This window comes from Cynocephalus volans, chromosome 4 (genome assembly GCF_027409185.1).
Source record: "Cynocephalus volans isolate mCynVol1 chromosome 4, mCynVol1.pri, whole genome shotgun sequence".
Classification (NCBI taxonomy): domain Eukaryota; kingdom Metazoa; phylum Chordata; class Mammalia; order Dermoptera; family Cynocephalidae; genus Cynocephalus; species Cynocephalus volans.
Window position 1 is genome coordinate 155,055,661 of NC_084463.1, and position 26,145 is coordinate 155,081,805.

The following is a 26,145-nucleotide window of genomic DNA, read 5'->3' on the forward strand; positions in this document are numbered from 1 at the left end:
ACCTAGAAAGGGATTCGACACCCCCACCCCCGTCGCGCTCCACCCAAGAAGTGTCCTAGGGTCCTTGTTTTTAAACCAGCTGGACAAAGCCGGTGCGCCTGTCGCTTCCGAGGATTCCTTCAGCCAAGAGGGGGCCGGGCCGTCTCTATCTCTGGCGAGTCTCAGTCGCTGGGGGTGCAGCCCAGCGCCCCGCACGTAGCAGCGGCTCCCGGGCCGCAAAGTCCCCCTGCGGAGCCCGAGCACGCCCGCCCATCTGACCCTAAGAAGGTGGCGGGCTGGACAGACCAAGAAGAAAGACGCGCAGGGCGTCGGGAGGGCTTCGTCGCAGAACCCAGACCCCCAAATCAGGGAAGAGACCCAGCAGTTTGAAAGACGCCACGTACCTCCCCTTCTGGCTTCTAGTTTCCTCCTTCCCAGGAGGAAAGGCGGGTCGGGTCTATCTTCCTGCCTCTGTCCAAGCTCGAGTGAGAATCCCCACAGGTGCCAACCTAGAATTCCCTTCAAGAAGTTTCTCGTGCGGAATGACTGCCAGGAAAGCACACGTGGTGATGGCGCCTAAAACCATTGCCGAAACCCGGAATCGAACCAGGGACCTTTAGATCTTCAGTCTAACGCTCTCCCAACTGAGCTATTTCGGCTGCCTCTGGCAGATTTTTCCACCTAATTATAATGAAAGTATGTTTGTTCCGTGTTAATAAGGTTATTATAAAAGTTGAGCTGGAGGTAGGCATTTTACAAATATCAAAGGTGATAAAGCAAGGTCCTTATTTACAAGCTGGAAATGATAAATAACTTCACTTTTCTCGGGGTTTGTTTTTGTTTGTTTGCTTGGTAAATTGCCCTGCAGCTTGCTTTTCTCATTTAAAAATAAATCATGGACTTTTCCCATGGCAGTTATGTAGACATATTTTATGCCTTTAAATCAATGCACAGTATTGGATTGTATGGATATAACACAATATATTTAATCAAACTACTAACGATGGACATCTTTACTTTTTTCTAGATTTTTATTATTAAAAACAATAGCAATGAACACACCTTTGTATACATTTGTTCTGGAGTGAAGTAGATTTTGCGAAGTCAAAAGAGAAACATTTTGAATGTTTACAGATATCCTCAAACTGGACTCCAGAAATGGATAGAAGAGGACAGGCTTCAAATGTAAAGTCTTCAAATGTAGACTTTCACTGTTACCTCCACATGAGGTATGCATAGAGTCACTGTATTTGTTCAAAGCATTGAATTGCTAAACCTAGTATTAAAAATATACCTCAATTTTTATAACACCATCTTGGCTTTCTTTTCATTTTTAAATACATATTGTCGAAAAATGGAATTGGGGGCCAGCCTGTGGCTCACTCGGGAGAGTGTGGTGCTGATAACACCAAGGCCACAGGTTCGGATCCCATTTAGGGATGGCCAGTTAGCTCACTGGTGAGCGTGGTGCTGACAACATCGAGTCAAGGGTTAAGATCCCCTTACCAGTCATCTTTAAAAAAAAAAAAAAAAATGGAATTAGCTCAAGCCTCTCCCAAGAGGCTTGAGAAGCAAAGTTGTGGTTTGACAATATGCCTAATATGCTGATTTTATTCCACCTCCACCTCCCATTTCATAGTTTTGCATTTCTTGTATTTATTCACTTAAAAATGTTTTAAATAAACTCCATAAACTGTTAGAATAATTCGCTGCTTCATATTTACTTGATTCATAAATAAGAAGATAACGTAGTCTTGTTATAACTTGAAATGAAATCATGAACTTAGTTTGGAATTTATAAACAACAGATTTAAATGGAGGATGATTCTAGATTGCCCCAGGAGAGATGAAGGAAAAAGTGCTTCTGAGATGGAAGCGTAGGGCTGTCATGCTTAAACTAGATGACGTCAAATTTTTTCAGACTCAAGACCCTATCATTTGCTTATTAGCTTAAACTTCACCTTTTGCTTTCCCTGTGCGGTTGTAGTAGAATAAAATAGACTGCGGACAGCCTCCCAGCCCCCCAAATGCCCTGCATAATTCCTGAGACTATTACCTGTTATTAGGTAACCTGTTATTAGGTTATATGTACTATATAGCACAGCTGACTCTAAAATATGTGATTATCTGGGTAGCCCTGACCTAATCACATGAGCCCTTTAAAAGCGGAAGGTTTTCTACAGCTTTTTACAGAAGGGAGTCAGAGATTCAAAACAAGCTGACTGCAATCCTCCCTGCCTAGCTTCAGGATTGGAGGGACCACATGGCAAGGAATGCAGGCATCCTCTTGGAATTGAGAGTGGCTCCTAGCTTACAGCCAGTGAGGAAATTGGTCTTCAGTTCTACAGTTGGCAAGCTACTAAAATTTGCAAACAAGAAGAATGAGTTTGAAAGCTGATTTTCCCCTGTGCCTCCAGATGAGAACTCAACCTGGTCAACATCTTGATTTCAGCCTTGTGATACCCAGAGCAGAGAACCCAGCCACGTCACGTGAGACTTCTCGGCTGCAGAACTGTAAGCTAATAAACAGGTGTTGTTTTAAGCCACTAAGGTTATGGTAATTATTTGTGCAGCAATGGAAAACTAGTGCAGTAGTATAGACTTGCCACAGACTTGGTATATAGATCACAGAGTGAATTTAAATCCCTGTCCGGTCACTTACTTGCCTATGATTTTGGGCAAGTCCTTCTTAGTTATTATATATATATATAAAATATATATGTGTGTGTGTGTGTATGTGTGTAATTATATAATATATATAATTATATATATTAGTGTAATAATATATATATTAGTGTAATTATAATTATACATATATATGTATAATTATACTAATCCTAGCCCTAATTGAATCAGAATTTCTGCAGATGGTGTCCAGGTAGTATATATTTTTTTAAGTTGGCCAGATGATTTTAATGTGCAGTTTTTCTCAGTCTCCTATTCATTAGTTCTTGCAAAAATACAACTGTGATATCACATATAAGACCCATTTTTTAAGTTGCTTACTTCACCTCTCCACAGGCACCTCCAACAAAGTATGTACTAAAATAAACCTATCTTTCCTTCTCAATTTGTTTATCTTATCACCACCTTCTAAGTTTCCCAATCCAGAAAAATGTGAATTACTTCCTCCCTTTGCTGTCCATCCATAATCATACATAAGTACTGTCATGCTCATTTCACTTCAATATTTCTGGAATCCCTCCACTTTATCTTAATATCTTCTCAAACCTCTTAATTGGTCTTCCTACCATAAATCATTTACCATCACTTATCTTTCTTCAGCACTGTATCTTGGTGCTCTCTCCTTGACCCTAAACTCTAGCCATTCACGCAGTCATCCAAACTCAGCATGCTTTCCTTGATCTTGCTCTTCATCTTTGTCCAAACAGCGTTTTTTTATATTGCCCTTCTCCTGAGTCCTATTTAACCTGCAACTCTCACCCCACATACGTTCTCCTAGTTTTAGAAGCCTTCTGTGACATGTCTCTATCCCCTCCCTCCCACTCTCTGCAGGGTAGTTGCCCCATACAGTGCTTTTATACTACTTATCAAATGAGATTGCAATTGCCTGTTTACCTAAACTCTTTCTTGCTATTTCTATCCCTAATGTATGTTATGTTGTGGAATATACTAAAAAGCATATGTACTTCACAGGGCCTGGTTTTCCAAAGCCTTGCAGTTTCAAATATTGACCTTGCAAGGGCAGGAAATTTTCCTCAGGCTATAAGTCTCTGTTGCAAGATAAGAACTGTGGCACAGCAGGTTGCTGGCTCAAAGACAGACTAGTTACTGATTGTTATGTAAAGATACTGAGAAACTGCTAGAGGGAGAAGGAATGTTTGTTAAGATCAAAGCTTTTGTTGATAGCCTTACTGGAATGTCATCTGGCTTGTTTCACTAAAAGTTACAGGCCTATATTGTTAAACTATAACCCCACCTTTGTTCTCTTCCTGTAACTTCCTGGTCTGGAAAATAAATGCAGGAAGAGAACCCCAATTCGGCATTAATGTCCCAAGGAAGGGTTCCCTCCCGCTTGAGGGTTCCCAGGGAAGTTAACCACTTCAGGGTCTCTCACTGCTCAGAAGAGATGGGCTTTGAGTTATCCTTGCATCCAGGGGAAGTGGGGTGACAAATCCGTGGTAGGCAAAGCAACACAGAGCAACATTATGTAATAGGCTGGAGTAAATATGGGATGAAAGAACAAATGGAAACATTTCTAGCCACATCTAGGGACCAACTGATTCTCTAGTACCCTCTAAAATCATCTGGCCAAGCTCAAAGGATGTGACCTCTGTAAGGCTATTTATATAAGTTTCTGAGCTCTTTAGCTCTTACCTTTAAAGATGCCTCATCTGGCCACCCTGCTCCTTCCCCTGAGGGATCAGTGAGAACCAAAGAAAGAGCATTTTAGGGCCAAGCCCGGTTACCTCACTTGGAAGAGCCTGGTGCTGACAACACCAAGTCAAGGGTTAAGATACCCTTACCAGTCATCCTCTGGAAACAAACAAACAAACAAACAAAGGAGCATTTTGCTTGAAAAGATGGTAGGGAGGAAAGCCTGAGGAAAGTATAACTACCAATTATGAGCTTTGGAAGGGAAAGCCATGAAAGCCTTGTAATGTTTCCCTCTGGGTAGGGCAGAGTACTGGGGAAAAGCTTTATTCACTTTATATGCTTTTAGAAGTAAGCTGTAAACTCTGATAATCTTGGAATTTCACAATGTGTGCAATGAAAGTGAATAAATTCCAAAGACTTTTTTCCCAAAGACTTTTCTACTATAGTGTAGGTTGGTTCTCAGTTACCTTGTTGGAAGTAGAGCAGACCCTTGAAATGTACAGGCTTAACATTTTTTGTGGGACTTCAGAGGTCCCTAACAAGTGTAATAGTTTATAATTTTGCTGAGTCATAATTTTGAATCATGACCAAGCACCATAGAACCCTCAGGATACACATCCAAACCCACCATGTCACATTAAAGGACTCAAGAAGGGATTACTAAGTGCTTCAGCTACAGTTGATTGCCCCTAATGCAGGAAATTATACTCCACAGTAGTATTCAAGATGGCGGGATGCAGCTCTCACAAATGTCAAGGTTACTACAGTGGTTTTAGCTAGTAAGTAAAAACCTTTGCTGAAACTTAACATCAAATCCAGCAGCAGAGATCTGGTAAATGACTTGAACAGAAAAGTGGCCTTCCCAAGAAAAATAATCTCTGACAACATAGCTAATTTTGTGGACATGAGAGCCATGAGAAATCAAGGAGCCTGGAGGCTGAATTTCAAGGATGCTTTTTTTTTTTCAGGTATATCCTCAAAAGAAGCGGTACTATCCACATTAATAAGCCTCTGGAAATAAAACTGTTCAGCGTTAAACAAACGAAAGATACAACAATCACAATAAGTCCTTGAACTTCCAAAAGGAGGGAACAAAACAGGCCACCAGAGGTGGGAAAAGGGAGGGGGAGAAGCAGGGTTAGGGAGAAATTGATAAAGGGGCACAAAAAATGTTTACATTGTGTGATAAAATATTTCTTAAAAATGTTCAGCATGATGCAATATAATCTGCAGGAAAGTGCTCAACTATTAGCTGCCTTCCTACCCTGAGAGTTTCTCCCAGAGCACGGAGTTACAGAGATCACTAACTCAGGGATTAATAAACCCAGCTCTGAATTCTAACACTGTGACTAACCAATCAGTTATATGACCTTGAGTAAATTTACTTAAGTTAGGTTTTCTTTGAGCGCCTTTCATCTTCAGAATTTTTTTTTTTTTTTGTCTTTTTGTGACCGGCCGCACTGCGCTCAGCCAGTGAGCGCACTGGCCATCATTATATAGGACCCGAACCGCGGCGGGAGCACTGCCGCGCTCCCAGCGCGGCACTCTCCCAAGTGCGCCACGGGGTCGGCCCTTCAGAATATTTTTAACATTTTCCTTTTAAAATTGTTTACATGTAAAATACTCAGACTTCCCATCTCAGCACCCTGTCCACAGAAGCAGATGCTCAGTAAATGTGGGCGGGAGCTGTGCTTGCTCTGGTCTGAGTGCTCTCCAGGCCCCTTGGTGGCTTTGCCCATTCCTTCCCTGAATCTGAACTTTACAGAGAAAACTAAACAAGCATGTTCACTGTCATTACTTCTCTCAAAGGTCCTCAAATCAAAACTCAATTGCTTATGCTTCAAAAAACAGAATTTGAATCCCTTCATAAAACAGCTAAGAATCTGAGAATCTAAATGGGCAACAGAAATTAATCAGGGAAATTTTTAGTTTTTGAGGTGAAGCAGGCTCAGTATCAAAAACACTAACAATTATTCCCCTGTACCAAGGTGGGACATTGATGATTCTGTCACATTGAAGTGATAGGGGCTGTTAAAACTACTGTTCTGCTCATGGGCTCTCCAGAGTGGTGCAGAATAGTTGAAACATCAGTTTTTCTTTCAATTTCTCATGAAGACCAGAGCTCCTGGTCTCCCAGACTCCCAAGCAGAACAAATCACCATTGGACTAGCTTTCCTCCCCCTCCTCACTACTACTTCCTGCCTGGTAGAAGTGGAAGCAAGTCGAATATGAGCATCACATATTGTACACAGGTACTAATATGCAACTCTGTACCCCACAGAAATGTACAATCATGTTTCAATAAAAATAAAGCAAATCAAACAATATGACTTTTTAAAAATTATTTAATTTAGTAGGTTTTTTTTTTTTTTTTTTGGAAAAAAAGCAATAAGGCAAAAAAACTGAAAATATATATTTTGTTTTGTTTTGACAGGACTTTATTCCACCTGAAGGACTCTAAGCTTCTTCCATTAGCAGGATTCTGATTGGGGATCGAGCCAGAAATATAGCGCTGATGGTGGAGGAAGAAAAGGGGGATAAAGCAGGAAGTTCAATTTAGTTGGGGAATTTCCACTCTGTCTAAAGGCCCCTAAAGAGGTCACTGCTCTTACGGGCCTCCTTACAAGAAGCCCTGGCATAACCCTTTGTGTTAGGAATAGCGTTCTTAGGAAAAAACTCCCCAGCAGTCCATTCCCCTCTCACGTTTATCACAGCAAGTAAGGGAGGGATGGTGAGGAAGGAATAAAAGTATTAATTTACCAGGTATAAATCCAATTTCCCTGGAGGAATGGCTTCCTCTGGAATGATATTTTTCCCCTGGACCCACACTGGCTGAGGTTCAGCAGTTAAGGAACAGAAACAAAGAACACTAACAAAAAGCATACAAGGAAGGCACCTCAATTTGTGATCCTCAACCAAGGGTGGGTTGCACAAGGGTTAGATTTCTGAACAAGACAACTAAAACAAATACAGAACAGACAAAGAAGGAAGCCAGGGCCCAAAAGCAGCAGTTCTCTTATCTACCCCACATGATGGTGTTTTCAGCCCCACACCTTAGGAAGAAAATTCTTTTGGGATTTAGCTTATGTGCTGGACAGAAGCAGAATTAAACTGGAAATTACTCCTCGGACTTTCTACCTGTACTCTTACTAACAAAAGAAAGAAAAAAGGAAGGAAAGAAGGAGGTTAGGATTTCATTTTCAAGAGTCAGGGAATTAGGAGAGCAGAGTTTAGACAGCAGTGGGCACCCCATGATAACAAACCATGGACAAAGTCCCTGTTCAGTAAATGCCAGATGTGATCCTGCTCAGGTTTCAAATTTGTCTGTCCCTAAAAGATGGAAAGCAGAGGAGTGCCAACCCATATCAACACATATCCAAGAGAGAGTCCCAGGGGGACAAGTTATATCAAAAAACAAGATTCTCAATGGGAAGGAGGAAAATCAAACAAAAAAATTAGATTTTTCTCTACATATATATAATATACAGATATGTAACACATTATTCCAGAGGTGGCTCCAGTCCACAGGGCTTGAGAGATGGTGAAAACTTTTGTTCCAGATTAACTTCTCTCAAATTCTGAAGTACATCAGAATGGGACAGGTAATGTTTTGCTCCACATTGGGGCACAGGCCCAAATTGGTATCGTGCCAGCAGACAGAAGAGAAGCTAGAAAGGCGATGAGGGATGTGGGTGAGGATGGGTTGGGGTGAGGAGGAATGGGAAAGCAAAAGTGACTAGCAGTCTTCTTCCATCCTGCCTGTGTTCTCAGAAGTTCTCCGCCTGAGGAAGTCCGTAAAACCCCTTTGTGAGGATAATGCAACCCTCTTCCCATCCACCAAATTGGCCTCCAGTTGCTGTCAAAGAAGATGGAGAACAGCAGAGGGGTGTTTTACACAAGTGAAGATAGAAACTTCCAAGAATTTACCTCTGAATATTCCAGTCCTACAGAACAATCCCTCTTGTAGGTGTTCCAATACCTAAGTTATCTATGCATGGACACCCCATTAAACTGACCCCATGTGTGAACACATTTCATGTTATACCTAAGCTCCACCGCAACCATTCATAGTGCCTCCATTGGTTAAGTATTATGTGTTTCATTTTAAAGGAACTTCTAAAATCAGCTCTTGCTCTGAACAGCACCAAAATGCCCCTGAATCATAATCTTACACAGATCTTGGCTGAGCAGAATACTTCAAGGGGAGGGTGAACGACATTTTCATAAATGGGGGCAGAGAAAGAAAGAAGAGCCAAGAATACCTGACTTTGTAGATGTGGAATAACACTAACTTTCAGCCACTAAATCTCTCCCTTACAAACATAAGTATCTAGTATGTCGATTTCAGTTTCAATCAGCTAAGGCAACCAGCCAATCACCACCACTGGTGTCTGCTTCTGGTGATTGATTTGGAAAAAACGATTGGTCAAGAAAGACAAACTTGAGGAAAGCACTTGGTAAGAAAGTCACAATTGCGGCTTTCTCACACATCCTCTGTCCTCTTCTCCATCAGATCCAGGACCTTTTTGTTGCTGCCACTTCAGAAAATGTCCGGGCATGAATTCCAGTCCTGTTTTTCTTTACACTCCCAGTATTCTCCCCTATAAATATGGGTTAACTCCTTGGTAACAGGGTCCTTCTTCCGCTCAAACCAGAGTGCCTTATAGGGATCATACGGTGTGCCTAAAAGGGAAAGAGGAGAGAAAAAATTAGGGCTGGCATTGTCCACACATCAAAAAATGAGAGTAGAAGGCAAGTTCGTTACCATCCTCTGTGGCTTTCATAGCTTCTGCTTCTCTCTTCTTTCTGGAAAGTCTTTGTTTTTCTTCCAGGCGCTGCTTCTCAGCATTTGCTTCATCCCAGCGCCCATTTTCCATCAGTCTCTGGTCAGGCCGTAACCGGCTATCCGTGGGGGCAGTGCCACCTTCCCAGGCATTGAGAGTTAGAGCAAGCTCTGAGAAGTAGTACATGTTTTCTGCATTCTTCCTAAAAGTAAAGGATGAGAAAAAAAGGTAATTCCAGAGCTCAGAGCCTAGTTAAGAAGCAACAAGTACACTGCCAAGACTACATCAGCAACGTTTTTCTACAAATGGGAAGAATCTAGGACCACATCAGGTACCCCTAATTAAGACAGCCCAACTAGATCATTCCCCACCCCTGCATTACCCAATTCAGTAGTGTTCTGGGGTTGTAGTGTGCTCAGCTAAAATTATCTACATTCATTAGGAAGAATAAAAAATTTTATTGAATAAAAATTCCTCACTCCTGTATCCTTTGCTTTCTTTTTAATCTCTTTCTGGGATAATCTTGGCTATTACTGCAGACTGAATGTATTAGATGATGACAGATGGCCTCTGTCTTGTTTCCTAAATTGTGCACATTGTCTCAGGGGCCTTTATGCTGTTGCTGGGCCTTTAGGCTAAATTGTTAACAGGTGGTAGACACTTTCCTCCTCTAGCCATTTTTAAATAGTTTTGCTCTAAATTATAGAAAAATATCCTTTTGAATCACAACCCAAAGGATCTTCAGAGAGCACAAAGTATTTTTTGGCAGATGTGGTTTGGTTAGTGTAAACTGTCTTGGGACAAGACATGCTACAACTCAAACCATATAGTGACTACTTTTTGGTAATCTTGGTAATCTCTCTAACAGTTCCAGTTTTCCTTATTTAATCCTTCACACAATTAAGTGGGAAAGCAGGCAGAAATGCCTTCAATACTGCTCCACAGTCAAGGTCAAAGTAGTGTGTGGGCAGCATGCATACTGATACTCACGGTAAAGGATTCCTTTTCCATAGCGTGACCCTGCTTTCCTCTGCATCATGGCTTCTCTGTCGAGCATCACCCCCATTTTCCCCAATGACTGGTTGTACTTTGAAACAATCCATTTTCTCATCCCATGTCCCCAGAAGGGCAAAGTGAACTCTTCCTGATGGATCTGTCACTTCCCCTGTCACCTGCAAGTATGGAGAGCAGGGCTTTGGAGTACGGCATTCACTATGGGTTCACTCACTTGACTATGCAGGATACCAAAGTCCTATGGTAAATACTGGTTAAATCCTGTTATAACAAACTCCATGGAACTACCCAAATGGTTTTGTTGGGGTTTTTTTTGTACTACTTGAAATAACTGAGCCATGACTCAGGGGTTTCATTATAATTTTCTGTTGTATAGGGATTTTTGATGCAATGATATATGCAGGAAAAGCATCTGACTGGTACTCAGAATTATATTTTCTTCTCTCCAGAAATCAGAGATCCACAGACAGATTTAAACCCCCCCAGCTATTCCTCACTCTTCCACAGAAACTCACAGTACACCTCCATTTTAGTGGTAACACACAACTCTCCCTTAAAATTCACAGGGGTCAAACTGCCCACACCTTCTTCCTGCAATTCTTTTATTAGTCCTTCCTCTGTGTTTCTCATTTTCAATCTTTCATTGCTGTTGACTTTTACTTCTTCACTTATTGTCTTTCCCGGAAAAGAAAAGAAATTGTTTTAATAATGCAATATAGTCCCTTTCTTGCTGACTTTCTTCTTTCTCTATTTTTTTTAAATTACTATGTGTGTGTAATATATATATGGATATACATACCAGCCCCCAAGGAGAAGGCTTTCTAGGGGATACATGCTAAGCGAAAACAATTTAAATTCTAACTTTCCTTACCTTTCTTGCTACATCCCGAGAAAAGTAGCTATAAGGAACAAATTTAAGATTACATTTGTCTCCCGTTTTGTGATTCACAATATCAATTTCACCAGACTGTAAAATGAAAAGAATCATAGATTAGTTTTATGAAGACTGAATGACTTCAATGTCTGCCAAACCTCATGCCTCATAATTCTTTACTTTTCAGTCTTACATGCTAGCACTCCCTTGCTTAAGATTCAGATCTCAGCCAACCTTGGAAATGCTATGAAATCCCTTTGTAATCTTGGTATTTTGGGTCGGGATCAAAAGTAAATGACCTTTTGTTTTGTTTTGAAATGTGTGTCACATGTTAGGTGGCAAAATTTGACATTTAGAGTATATGCTGAAATTCACATAATAATTTACTTTTCCAAACCAGTCCCTCACTAGTACCTTTTATTGAACTCTTCTGCTTAAATCAAAGTACTCTACTCATAGTTTCTAAGTTACTTACAGAAGGCCTTTCTTCACTTTATTCATTTCATTTTCTCCTCCTTTCTATCTTCTGAATCCCAAACTACTCTTTAATTCTCAGCTTAATTCCCATATCCACTGTGAAGCCTTTCCTGACTCCTCAGAGGATAGCATTCCCTCTCTTTTCTGAATTTATTGCAACAATTGTCTTAAGAGCAATCTATTAATTAAATATCATCTGAGTACATCTCTTATATTAGTGTGTTTTGTTACATACTTTTCAACCTACACATGTGTCATATATCTCCAATGATACAATAACTTCTTGAAGGGTAACTCATCTGACTTTGTATCCCCAGAATGTAGTACACTGCTTGGCAATAAATAATAAAAGGATGGGGGGGGGGGAATGTTTATTATTTTCCTGTATCCTTCATAGTGCCAACACAGTCTTAGAGTAGTCACAAATGACCAAGTTATAATTTGGTCATTTGTAAATAATAACTTGTGATATAGAAACTTGGAGAGGTGGATGTGGGGCTACTGCCTGAAGAAATTCCTTAGGAGAAACTGATGAACCAGTAACAAAACTCTGGGGCCAGTTCATATGTCCTAAATATTGCAAAGAGGTACGTAGGAGGTATTCTTCTGAACATCAGAAGCACTTTGTGTACCTTTGCTCACCTGATCTATCCACAACTTGCCCACGATAATGTTGTGCACTGTCGTGGTAACTTTTTTCCAAGTGTAGTGATGCCCAGTTGCATGGAAAATACAATGGATGGTACCTGGAAACAGAAAGAGGTATACAAATTAATCCAAATATCAGAAAAGTAATACCATGAAGACTAGAAATAACAAAGGATTGATTTCCTTCTATTGATATTTCTTGCTTTTAGAAAGAAAACAATAAATCAAAAAGAATTTATAACCTTCTTAAATGTTGGAAGCATTGATTAAATTTTTTCACTTGGCCCTGACTTTTACACTGAATGATAAAACCATAATAATAAGTATAGCACTTTCCCGAGCTCTGCAAATCATTCTAACAAATTATCAAACCTGAGAGAGTTATTGGAACCTCTGAATTTATACTCAGTAGGTCAGAAGTGTGGGTGGCCTGGGGATCCCCAAATTTGTGATTAGTATCTGAAGCAAGAGCAGCCTTGCTGGGGACTATGCCCTTAACTCATGGAGTCTGCATGAACTACGGGTGGTTAGTGTCAGAACTGCATTACAGTAAGGCACCACCTAAATATATCCTACATCTCTTGATCAATACCTCCTCCACCACCACCTTATTTTATGAGCCCAGCTTTCCCAAAGCCAGACAAAGACACTACAAGAAAACTACGGACCAGTATCCCTTATGAACAAGGATGCAAAAATCTTCAACAAAATACTAGGAAACTGAATTTGCCAGGATATTATTCAAAGGATTATACACCATGACCAAGTGGGATTTATTCCTGGTACACAAGTATGGTTCAAAATATGAAGATTGATCGATATAACACACTACACTAACAGAATGAAAAGAAAAAAACCCACAATTGTTGCAAGGAACCCTAAGCATTTCTAATTGTTAAGCTTTCCCTTTTCCACTTGAGAAACTGTTTTAGAAATTCTATGCTCCACTGTAGACTCTGACCTCTGCCATTTACCCTACTTGCTTCCTGGGCCCACCCTCTAGGAGATAACAGCAGTCTCAGCCCCCTCTCCCCCCAGGGGCCAGAGGCAAATTAGGCTCTTAAAGGAACCAAGGGAATGTGTCCCACAATCAGCCAATCCAAATGAGCAGGACAGCATCCCTCATTTACATAACAGGGCCTGAATGGGAACCTGTGAGGGAAAAGGGTGGGAATTTAGGCTATATAAGGGGGTCTTTTCCTCTGTTCTGGGAGATACTGGTTTAGGAGTTCTTGCTCCCTAGTGCTCTCTTTGCTTGCAAGCAAAAAGAGGCGCTGTAACACTGAACAAAGAGCTGCAACACTAAAAGAGCTATAAAACTACAACACTGACACCGGTCTTGGATTCCTCTGTGCATTCGCCCCACAACACAATCATCCAAACTGATACAGAAAATGCACTTGACAGAATTCAACACACTTTCATAATAAAAACACACAACAAACTAGGAATAGGTGGAAAGTGCTTCAACATAATAAAAGCCACACATGAAAAATCCACAGCAAACATCATACTGAATGGTGAACACTAAAAGCTATTCCTAAGATAACTTAGATCTCTTAAGATCAAGAACAAGGCAAAGATGCCAACTTTCACCACTTCTATTCAACACAGGACTGGAAGTTCTAGCCAGAGCAATTAGGCAAGAAAAAGAAATAAGAGCCATCCAAAATGGAATAAAAGAGGTAAAATTATCTGTGTTCACAGATGATGTGATCTCATATGTAAAAAATGCTAAAGATTACCCACACACACAAAACAAACAAAAAAAAGTGTTAGAACTAATAAATTATTTGGTAAATAGCAGGGTACAAAGTCAACACAAAAATCAGTTGCATTTCTTATACACTAACAATGAACAATCTGAAAAGGATATTAAGAACAATTCCACTTACAATAGCATCAAAGGAATGAAATAGCAAAGAATTAACCAGAGGTGAAAACTACAAAACACTACTGAAAGAAATTAAAGTTAAGACAGAAATAAAAGTAACCACATCACTTGTTCATAGATTGTAAGACTTGATATTTAAAATTTCAATACCACACAAAGCAATCTTTAATGAAATCCCTACTAAAATCCCAATGATGTTTTTTGCAGAAATAGGAAAACCCACTATAAAATTCACATGGAATTCTCAAGTTACCCCAAAATAGCCAAAACAATTGTGAGAAAGAATAACAAAGCTGGAGAATTCATACTTCCTGATTTCAAAACTTACTACAAAGTTACAGTAATCAAAACAGTGTGATACTGGCATGATGACAGACATACAGACCAATGGAACAGAAAGAAGAGCTCAGAAATTAACACTTACATATATGGTCAAATGATTTTTAACAAAGATGCCAAGAAGTTAATTGGAAAAGGACAGTCTTTTCAACAAATAGTTCTGGGAAAACTTGATATCTGCATCCAGAGGAATGAAGTTGGACCCTTACCTAATACCATATAAAAATTCACTTGAAATGGATCAAAGACTGAATTGTAAGACTTAAAATTATAAAACACTTAAAAGAAAAGAGCAAAACTTCATGACATGGATTTGGCAATGATTTCTTAGATGTGACACCAAAGACACACACACATACAAAAAGATAAAATGAACTTCTTGAACATTAAAAAATTTTGTGCACAAAAGGACAATAACAGAGTAAAAAGATAACCTACAGAATGGGAGAAAATATTTGCAAATCATATGTCTGATAAGGAGTAAATATCCAGAATATATAGACAACCTCTATAAGTCAACAACAAAAAACAGCTTAATTCAAAAATGGGCAAAGGATTTGAATAGATATTTCTCCAAAGAGGATATACAAATGGTTAATAAGCACACAAAAAGGTAGTCAACATCACTAATTATAGGGGAAATACAACTCAAAACCACAATGAGATACCACCCGTTAGGATGATTAAAAAAAAAAAAAGTACTGGCAAGGATGTGGAGTAATTAGAACATTTGTGCACTGTTGATGGGAATGTAAGATGGTACAGCCACTGTGGAAAATGATATGGCTGCTCCTCAAAAAATTAAAAATAGAATTACCATGTGATCCAACAATTACATTTCTGCATATATATTCTCAAAAGAATTGAAAGCAGGGTCTCAAAGAGGTATTTGTATACTCATGTTCATAGAGGCATTATTCACAAGAGCCAAAACATTGTAAGCAACCCACGTGTCCATCAATGGATGAATGGATAAGCAAAATGTGGTATACACACACACACACACACACACACACACACACACACACACACACAATGGAATATTATTATTCCTTAAAAATGAAGGAAATTCTGACATTCGCTACAACATGGATGAAACTTGAAGACATTATGCTAAGTGAAATAAGACAATCACAGAAAGACAAATATTGTACGATTCCTCTCATATAAGGTACTTAGAGTAGTCAAAATCACAGAGACAGACAGTGGAATGGTTGTTTCCAGGATCTGCAGGATGGGGAGAATGGGGAATTACTGTTTAATGGGTACAGCATTTGTTTCACAAGATGAAAAGTTCTAGAAATGAATGGCGGTGATGGTTGCACAACATTATAAATGTATGTAATACCACTGAACTGTACACTTGAAAATGATTAAGATGCTAAATTTCACATTACATGTACTTTGTCACAATAAAAAATTTGAAGGAAAAAAATAAATAAACACAGAGCCCAGAAGACAGTAGGATGACATATTCAAAATACTGAAGAGAAAAGATGTTGAAGCAAGAATTCTACATCCAGCAAAACTATACTACATAAACAAAGGAGAACTTAAGACATTCCCAGAGAAACAAAAACAGAAAGAATCAAGAGCTAGCAGATGTCCCCTACAAGAAATACTTAAATGAATAAAGGGAGTCCTTCGGGCTGAAAGGACACTAGACAGTAACTTAAATGCACATTCAGAAATGAAGAGACCAGTAAAGGTAAAACAGTTAAACTATATAAAAGACAATATAAATGCAGTTTTTGATTGCAAATCTTTCTTTTTTTTTCTCTTATATGATTTAAAAGACAACTGAATTGGTTAGAGTGTGGTGCTGATAACACCAAGGTTCAGGGTTTAATCCCTGTGTCAGCCAGCCACCACAAAAAAAAAAAAAAAAAAAAAAAAAGACAATGGCACAAAGCAACATCATAAAACTGTGTTGATGGGATTATAATGTATGAAAATATAATTTGTATAAAAATAAAAGCACAACGTAAGGGAAAGATAATGGATACATTAGGTACAAAGATTTTGTGCACTATTGAAATTAAGTTAGTATTAATCTGAACTAGATTGTTAGAAGTTAAGATGTTAATTATAATACCCAGGGTAACCACTATAAAAATACCTTTAAAAAATATTTTAAAAAATGAGAGGGGAATTAAAATGGCACACTGGAAAAATATCTATTTAACACAAATGAAGGCCGTAAGAGAGAAAAAGAGGAACAAAAAAAGACATAAAATGTATAGAAAACAATTTGCAAAATGGCAGATATAAATCCTACCCTACCAGTAATTATAATAAATGTAAGATGGATTACACTCCAATCAAAAAGCATTGATTAGGACAATAAGTAAAATATATGAGTAGAATTTTTTGACTAGGGTGCTGCTCAGGTGCAAATCCAAGGTCCACAGAACTCTGGAGTGTGACTGACACAGAAATCAACAGGCTGAATGGTTGTTTCATTATACATTTTTTTTTTTTAAGATGACTGGTAAGGGGATCTTAACCCTTGACTTGGTGTTGTCAGCACCATGCTCTCCCAAGTGAGCAAACTGGCCATCCTTATACAGGGATCCGAACCTGTGGCCTTGGTGTTATCAGCACCACACTCTCCCAAGTGAGCCACGAGCCAGCCCCATATTTTCAAATTATAATTCTTCTTGGGTTGGAGAACTCCAAAACTACATAAAATAATTCTCTTTTTTAAATGTATCTCTTTAAACTTCAAGCCTACCATCTAGCTCCAATATACCGGAACTTGATGAACAAATTCACATTTGCCACCTACCATAGTCTTTGTTATTCTGCAAACTTCAATTATATTTTCCAGAAGCATTTTTTCCAGATTACAAGAGTTATAATCTTTTTAGTGCATTTTTATAGGGAGACTCTGACTCACTGTCACCATCTCCAAAAACTTTTAGGCACCTTAACTGCTCTATATTAGATTTTCTCCAGCCATAGCTAAGTCTTTTTCAAAGTGGAATTAACAGAATCATAATTTTGTAAAGTTTTCTTGCCACCAAATAACCTTAAAACTGTCTTGTCGGACCGGCCTGTGGCTCACTCAGTAGAGTGCGGTGCTGATAACACCAAGGCCATGGGTTCGGATCCTATATAGGGATGGCCGGTTAGCTCACTGGCTGAGCGTGGTGCTGACAGCACCAAGTCAAGGGTTAAGATCCCCTTACCGGTCATCTTTTAAAAAAAAAAAAAAAAAACTGTCTTGTCTTTTCAGACCCCAATGAGAATATCGGACTTGTCTTCAACATCATTTTCCTGACAGTAACTAATGGCTTATGGTATTTCTTCTTTTCAGTACTGCTTACTGCTTAGTGGTTAAGACACTGGGTCCTAAAGCCAGACAGCCTCAGCTCAAAGCCCAGATTACAACTCAACTTATCTGTGCCTTGTTTTCATCATTTAAAAAATGACAACAGTACATATCTCACAGAATTATTGTTAGGTTTGAATGAGTTAGTACATACAAAAGCACTCATATCAATGCCAGACCCACAGTGAGCACAAATAAATGTTATTTTAATTATCACCACAATAATTTGAATTACTTTTCCCTAAATGCATTACTTTATGCTTAATACGTTGGAGTTTACAAGTTATCTATATGCTCACTCACTCAGAACCCTGTCCACATATCTTTCTTCAGTTACATCCATTGGCTTGACAGCTTACCCTTTGAGAATTGAGTGCCACTGCAAATTAAAAATTTAACTGATTCGCCTTCTAAGTCACTGATCCAAAAATGTTAAATACAGCCATCCCCAGGGCCAATGTCTGGAAATCCCATTGTTTACACTTCTGCATTCAGTTTCCTGTCACTATGTCAATTTATTTTTTTCATTCTCTCATGAAGACTAGGATTTTTGTTTTGTTTACTTACATTTCCCAAACACCAAGAACCATGCTTGGCACATGGCAGGTACTCTGTAAGTAGCTGATAGAGGGAGGGACTTAAGACAATATGTCCTGGCGACCCAAATCCTTAAATACGGAACCTTATCAAAGACATTTTTTAACTCTAAAAAATTAGATCCACCACTTATACCATCTTCATATACTTATTTACTCTTTGAAGAGTTCTAGATTAGCCAAGTCATAGAGAAAATGTACAGAATTTCATTGGTAACTTAGGTTTATCATTAACGTTTTTTTTTTTTTTGTCTTTTTCGTGACCGGTACTCAGCCAGTGAGTGCACTGGTCATTCCTTTTTTTTTTTTTTTGCACTGGTCATTCCTACATAGGATCCGAACCTGCGGTGGGAGTGCCGCTGCGCTCCCAGAACAGAACTCTCCTGAGTGCGCCACAGGCTCGGCCTAGGTTTATCATTAACTTTTAAGTGTATAATGCTGTCCTTGGAATGAAATATAATTCTTCCCTTTGGAGATCCTCAAGGGGCCTCAAACTTCTCCATGGTGAAAAGTCACACTGCAATATGACCACTGACATCCAAGTTCTGCAAATTAGGTGTGAACATCCCAGGCATTTACTACTATGAATACTATTGAAATTATTAGCTTTAAAGACAATTAAGCCATTTAAAGCTTTTTAAAGGTCCTCAGTAAAGATCAACACCAATCTATCACTTAGTCTCCTTTTCATCTAAGGGCCTTCTGCATATTAATTATGAAGTGATAGAGTTAACACTTTAGTTTCTTTTCTCCTTTAATATATTATAAAACATTTCTAGATCTTCTCTGGCTAATTTCTAGTTTATACTACCTTCTACATTCTGTGCTTCTGACTGAAGGGTAATGATGGAGTTTGGATGTGTTGTCCCCTCCAAAACTCATGTGGAAATTTGATCTCCAATGTGGCAGTGTTGGAAACTGATTGAGTCATGGGGGTGGATCCCTCATGAATGGATTAATGCTCTCCCTGGGGGAGGGGGAATTAGTGAGTTCTCACTCATTAGTTCCCGCGAGAGCTCTCGTTGCTTAAAAAGACCCTGGCACCTTGCTTCCTCTCTCTTGCTTCCTCTCGCCATGTGATCTGCTTGTACCTGCCGGCTGCCTGCCACTTTCCACCATGAGTAGAAGCAGCCTGAGGCTTGTGCCAGATGCAGCTGTCCCAGAATCGTAAGCCGAATAAACCTCTTCTTTATAAATTACCCAGTCTCAAGTATTCTGTTATAGCAACACAAAAAGGACTAAAACAGGTAACTTATTAAAGAAGCCTATACTATAATATCCAAGAACTGCAGTGATGCCTCATGAAAGACTAGAACCAGGAAATGGAAAGCCATTAGGAGCCCAGGCAGTTGCTGTCAGCTCTATCTCTTGGGAGCTACTTGGTTTCTCTCTATCTGCTTTGTACTTCTTTCGCTTTCTGTAGACCAGATTTCACTCTTCGGTAAATATACACACAGCCAAATGTGGTTGCTCTAGTTCAAGAGAGCAGTGAGAATCTCTACTATACTTTTTGAATAATCATATTTCCCCTATGGTTTTGGCTTTCTAACACTGCATACAGGATTCATATCCCAGTCCTAATCTTTTTGATCTTGACATAAAATTAACTTGTAATCCAATAAAATGTTTTAAAATAAAGTTTCATGTTACCTGGAATTCACCCATTACATAAATGACACCTAATCCATCAGGGTAGAGAAAGAGAGAGGGGAGAAAGGAGAGGAGAAAGGGGAGGGGCTAGCCAAGAAACCTAACTTTGCAATCATAAAAGTTCTGATTTACAAAGAGAAATAATGGGGGAAACAACACCACTTAAGAGATAGAATTTTTAAAAAATGCATGCTAGAATTTATGTTCTAAAATAGTACCTAAAGATGTGTTAAATATAGCTAAAAAGACAAAGAATTTATGACTGGATGGGTCCTTAAAGAGTCTCTGGTCTCCTCAGTCATTTGATAGCTGATAGGTTAAATAACCTGCCAGCTAGTAAGGTTCAGTGCCCGAATCTGACTTCTGGTCTCCTGACTTCTGAACCAGTAACCTCCTCTATCACACCAGAAAACATCCCATTCCTGGAGCACTAATTCTTAAAAAGATGGTGGCCTTACCGAGGGGCATTATGGAGAGGTATTTGCCTCGAAACTTGCTGGTGATTTTGATTTCCTGACGCAATGTCCAGCCATTTTTGGACTCGGCATGGTGTGCAGCAGCAGGGGGATGATGACTCACCTTGAAGAAATGAGGTTCAAATTAAGAAGGCAGAAAGGAGAATGAAAAGATACTGCCTATTAACTGGTGATAAACAACCAAAATTCACACTTGACATTTTTACACCCACACAGTAGGTGAATACCAAGGCCTCCAGTGTTGAAGTCTTGAAGGAAAAGAAGGCAGGCTGGGATGATAGGGACTGGAATTTACACAAACACAATACCCACATGGATCAAACGAAAAAAGCATCCCTTTCTTCAGAAAGAATATTTGTTATGGTCCTGAGGCTCCTTTACCTGCTCGCAGAGGGATCGGTACCCATTCTCCTCTAATCGGTCCAGCTCAAAGGTCTCCCCAAGGAGTGGATTGAATGGCTTGCTGGTACGGAAGACAGTAGTGGAGTAGGAGGAGACAGTGAAAGCTGCAACATAACAGAGCTGTTCTAGAGAGTTCTCACATTTTGCAGCTCTGTCTAACAGCTCATGGTATTCTAGATCTTCAGTAAGGCGCTGAAGCATGGACAAGGGCTCATTAAAGTTTACCTGTAAGGAAAAGAACAGGTAAAAAACTTTGCCAACACATGTATAAGAGACAGTTTAATTTTTTTTTTTTTTTTTTTTTTTCGGTAGAGAAACAAATAATGTGAGGTGTCAAGGTAACAAAGCAAATCACTGGGAGGAGAAAAGAGGCCTTTGCTCAGTAAAGCAGCTCTAAGATTTAATATGTATGCAACCCATTCTCTTTGGTCAACTATTCATGTCCATGAGTGGTAGAAATCACTGTTTTCATTTATTTCACTAACTGTAAGCTCTTTCAGATGGAAACCATGCCTCTTCTATTCAGCACTATATACCCAAAAGCCATCAGTGCCTGGCCCATAGGAGATCATCATCAAACAAGTGTTGAATGAATGAATGAGTGAAAAAAAAGAAATGTACTGTATTTTAGCACAAGTATACTCAGAGAGGAAATTAGGTATTTAAAAATCTTGGGGGAAGAAAGAAAGGGTCATAAATCATAAGTACAAGTGTGTCCTGACTAGTGAAAAGACTGCATTACAAAAGTTAGCTTCCGCCCTGGACTAAACAACTGCTAAGCTTTGGATCAGTTCTGCATCAGGCCAGAATTCTGATTTCTTCTCTGAGGCTGTGCAGTTGTGTTTCTGGACATGGAGCACTCATGATGGAGACTGAGAGGGAACTGTGCATGATCTCACCTTTCAGGTTTTAGAGCCGAGTTAGGGAACTCAACCAACGGATGGAACAAGTATGTGTGGGAAGGGTAGGGGTAGGGCTTCTGTTGAGGAAGAAAATGTTCATTCATTCATTTATTCACTTATTCATTCCACAAATATTTATTGAGTTCTCATGTATACCAGACTCTATGCTATCCAATGGGTGTAGAGAAGTGAACAAAAGAGACATTGATCATGCACCTCACTCCAAAAAGTTAGCTTCTAAATTAACTTTTTGGAATTTTAAGTGACTTTGCTACTAAAAAACTTGCTATAAATAGAAGTTAGGTTCCCAAGCTAGCCCATAAATCTTATTTAATTAAGAATACAGCTGAACAAGCCTGAATACTACTAGCTTGAGTTTTAAGTCCAGGGAACAGAAGAATGATGGAAAAAAATCCTTCCTATTGAATGGTTCTGGCCTTAAGCAATATTTCAGTTAAAAAAAAAAAAAAAACATTGTTAGAGCACAACCTTATAACACCAAGGTCATGGATTCGGATCCCTGTACTAGCCAGCAGCCAAAAGAAACCAAAAAACAAAAAACAAAAAACCACCAGGACTTTTCTTTCTTACATCCCACCTCTCTTTCTACATTTTTGTTCAATCTCCTACTCACCAATCTCTGACCCACATACTACCCAAATATATACTATCCCCTGTCAATTGTGAAATTAATATCTTATAATTTTCACTATAAAAAATTTTGAAAACAAAGTATGAAGGAAAAAATTTACTTGAAATGCTATCACTCAAAGATAACCACTACTGATATTTTCACATTTGTTTCTATGCATTTATAATTTTTTAAAATAATATACTAGAGCCTTCTTTTTCTCTGAAAAATATACCAAATGCTTCTCTGTGAACATTCTCCTATGAATGTAGAGCCAAAGGACCAACATCAGAACACTCATTCTTTGGGAAGGAGGATCTACCAAAACAGTGTGCCACACTACATAACCATCTTCTTGACAGTGAGAGACAAGCTGTATGACAGGACAAACGCACACTGAGGGGCAACAGACTAATAAAGCCCTAATTCTGAAAAGTCTTTTTTCAAAGAGGATGTTTATTAACTATGCCAACAAAATCTCTCAGTGACAGAATTTCAGGCAACATGAAATAACATTTCCACACATTTTGAGGAAGACTGGGGATGGGTGGCACGCTCCACTGGTGGCTATGGGATGTATCATCAGTGCCTGGGACTAGAATCAGCATAGCCTTCAACTATCACTGCTTGTCACACACACAGCCCTGCCCCCAACAGCTGTTCCAGGAACCACATTTTCTCTAAAAGTACCAAGTTTTTATTATGGTCATTTTATCACTCAGAGGCCAAACAGGGAAACAAATGAATCTGAATATTTAAAGTGGAAGGAAGCAGGGAATTAGGTATACAGCCGATGGAGAGTTGGGAAGCCAAAAAAGAAAACCCAGAGATTAGCAACAGCAAGAACTCATAACCACTGGTAGACTGGAGGGACAAAGAGAAGCAGTGGTATTACTGCAGCCCAGAGGCTGGAGGGATCTGGCAGAAGCTAAAACCTCTAGAGTGGAGGAGGCTTATCCAGTGAAAACTACAGCAACACAGCTGCTACCAGAGCACTGCCCAAGAGGGCATAAAGGGGTAGAAAGACCCTTCCTCCCAGCTCCAGTCTCCTACTGATGTGCTGCACTAGTGGTGCTCAGCAAAACCAGCAGTCATGGTAGCCTGAAAAACGTACCTAGAGGGATCAGCTTTCCTGTGACACAGCAGAAAGCAGGGGAAGGGTGAGGACTTGATTTGCAGGCAAACAGGTACAGGACTGCACATTCCTAATGGCAATGGCAATGAGGAACTAATGGTAAAAAAGGACGGGGAGGTTACCTAGACCCAGAAGCTATTTCTAAGCAGGAACTGCATTTCTGAGACTGCAATTACCTGCCTTTCCAGCCCATCTTCCAACCACTTCCTTCAAGGCACTAATGATCCAGGCAAGCAGGGTTTCTTTTCAGTCCCCCAATAAACCAATCATTTTAGGTTTCTCCAGTGTGCTTCCTCATGGCTTTTTCTTATCTGGAGGTCAACATTTTTTTTTTTTTTTAACAAAAATCCTACATACTCTTATATAAACCTGTTTGTTTTCTAAGACCCAGTTAATTAATTACTTCAGTTATTGAATGATCTATATGTGCCTGGCACTCAGCTAAGTATCAAGAATATAAAGATCAATAAGACATAGTCCCTGCCCATGAGGAACACGGTCTATGAAGAGGCAGAAACCACACAGTGGTCCAGAAACCTCAAGAGAATGCTTTCTGTATTTCTAAATGACAAGTATCTGGCTGTACAAAACCTACAGCCACCCACCCACTATTCATTCTTCTCTTCTTCTGCAACAAGTTAGATTCCCCAATATTCAACTAGACTATGCCACCCAGAATAGAACTCGTCATTTCCATCCTTTTCTCTAGCTAGCTATGGCCATATAACTAAGTTCTGGCCCCAGAGATTTCAGTGAAAATGGTTTATGCAATTCCCAGGAAGCATCCTTAAAAGGTAGAGCCTACTCAATGTCTTTTTTCATCTTCCACATGGCTGGAATGAGACCCTGATGGCTTAAGCTGGAGCAGCCACTTCGGACCTAGCAACTGAGGCAGCAGAGAAACAGGATAGAAAGAAGTCTAGTCCTGACACTGAGGGGCATGGTACCAGCTCTAGACCACCTACTTCTGGACTTTAACAAAAGAATGAGTTAAGCCAATATTTGTTTAAGGCAGGGTTGCTAGTTTTTTCTATAAAGAGCTACATAGTAAATATTTACACTTTGAGGGACATATGGTCTCTGTTACAACCATTCATTGCTGCTGTTGTAGGATGAAAGCATCCATAGACAATACGTAAGTGAATGAATATCACTGTGTTCCAATACAAATTTATGAACATTAACATCTGAATTTCATATAATTTCACATGGCACAAACCATTATCCTCCTTTAGATTTTAAATAACAATTTAAAAATATAGACTTCCAGTCAAGATGGCAGAATAGATGGTCCCCAGCATCACTCTCTCCCGTATATCAAACCAATTTACAACAATAAAAAAGCAACAATAGCCAAGCTGGGGCCGCTAGAGCTCAGGGGAAGAGTAGGAGAGACCTATGGAGTGCATGAAGTGGAAGAAGCCACGATGAAAGAAAGAAAAAACTGCTCCGACTGTTTCCAATCCTGGCTGCTTCCAGGCTGGAGCTGCTGAGTGCATGGAGCAGGAGCCAGCAAAAGCCACAGCTGTGCCCTTTGGATGAAGTTGCTTGGAGACAGCATGGGAGAAGAGGGCCTTGGTGGCCCCCAGGCCAACAAGACCACTAATAGGGTTCCCATGGACCCACATAGGAGCGAGGAGCCAGAACAACAGAAAAAAAGGAGCCACTCAGATGTCAGTGAGTCATCACAAAGGATGGGAGCACAGCCTCGTCCATGGGAAGTGTCTGCAGCACAAGCAGTGGGGGAGATGGGCCCACTGGGAGAACACTAGGGCACAGCAAGGACAGCTGATCTGTCCCCCAATCAGCACAGGACCACTCAGAGGAGACTGGTCAGGAATATAGAATTGCATGAGGTACAGTTTCATGAAAAGACTCAGGCCCAGACCAGAGTTACTACTCAACCCAGGTGCACCAGATCTCACGAGAGCCGGAAGTACCTATAAAGTCAACCCTTAAATCCTGAGCTGCACAAAAAGCCTTTCTTAGGGAACCAGCAGCAAAGCAGCAATTTAGCTCAACCACAGAGCTCAAGTGCTGGTCCCCACAGGAAGTTCCCCCATTTTAGAAGTAAGCAAAGGACAAAAAGTTAGTTCCAGCACAGAGTTTAAGTGGTGGGAACAGCAAATAATCCAACACAGATCTGAAATAAAAAAACGAAGTACCTACAATCAGAGACAAAGTTTGATAACTAGTAAAGGTCTCCCAAAGAACACCTATAACACCTAGAAGGACTGGAAGTCCCCTTGGCTACCAAGACAGAAATGGGGGAGGGCTGGAGACCTCACATATGCCCCCCCAACACCCGCAACCACCCCAGCTATGACCACTGAGCCACAGCAAGAAGGGCCCTGAGTTCCTGAGCTGAGGTGTTGGGGGTCAAGGGCTTTTGCCACACACCCATGACATCTTCACCCAGTCCGGCAATAACCAAGCCACCACTGGAAGCCCCGTGGTCCCCTCTGTGGGAATGAGCGGGGTGCCATGGGCCTTAATCCCACCCTCCTCCGTCCTCCTTTTTCCATCCTATGTTCTTCCCCTTTCCCCTCTCCCCCTCCCTCCCAACTGCTCTGCAACATCATAGAATGTAAAAAAATAGCAATATTAATAAAAAATTTTTAAAAACTACTGTGCGAAAATTGTGCTTTTAAAAGGGTATATAAAAACTGATT

At 39.9% G+C, this 26,145-nt stretch overlaps 1 protein-coding gene and 1 non-coding gene across 3 annotated transcripts in view; both read right to left on the reverse strand.

Moving 5' to 3' along the window:
• Positions 1–565: 565 nt before the first annotated feature.
• On the reverse strand, positions 566–638 carry TRNAF-GAA (transfer RNA phenylalanine (anticodon GAA)). The gene has a single exon. It is a non-coding gene; the product is annotated as a tRNA-Phe (tRNA).
• A 6,051-nt stretch (positions 639–6,689) lies between these two features.
• Positions 6,690–26,145, reverse strand: part of OSBP (oxysterol binding protein) — a 34,374-nt gene continuing 14,918 nt past the window's right edge. For both annotated transcript variants that reach the window (XM_063093316.1, XM_063093317.1), the window contains exons 8-14: positions 20,785–21,030; positions 20,386–20,506; positions 12,109–12,212; positions 10,987–11,082; positions 10,092–10,273; positions 9,083–9,303; positions 6,690–9,000 (exon numbers count right to left, since the gene is read on the reverse strand). In XM_063093316.1, the coding sequence (XP_062949386.1) occupies positions 8,858–9,000; positions 9,083–9,303; positions 10,092–10,273; positions 10,987–11,082; positions 12,109–12,212; positions 20,386–20,506; positions 20,785–21,030 (1,113 nt within the window). In that variant the 3' untranslated portion in view covers positions 6,690–8,857. The remainder of the gene's footprint in view (positions 9,001–9,082; positions 9,304–10,091; positions 10,274–10,986; positions 11,083–12,108; positions 12,213–20,385; positions 20,507–20,784; positions 21,031–26,145) is intronic.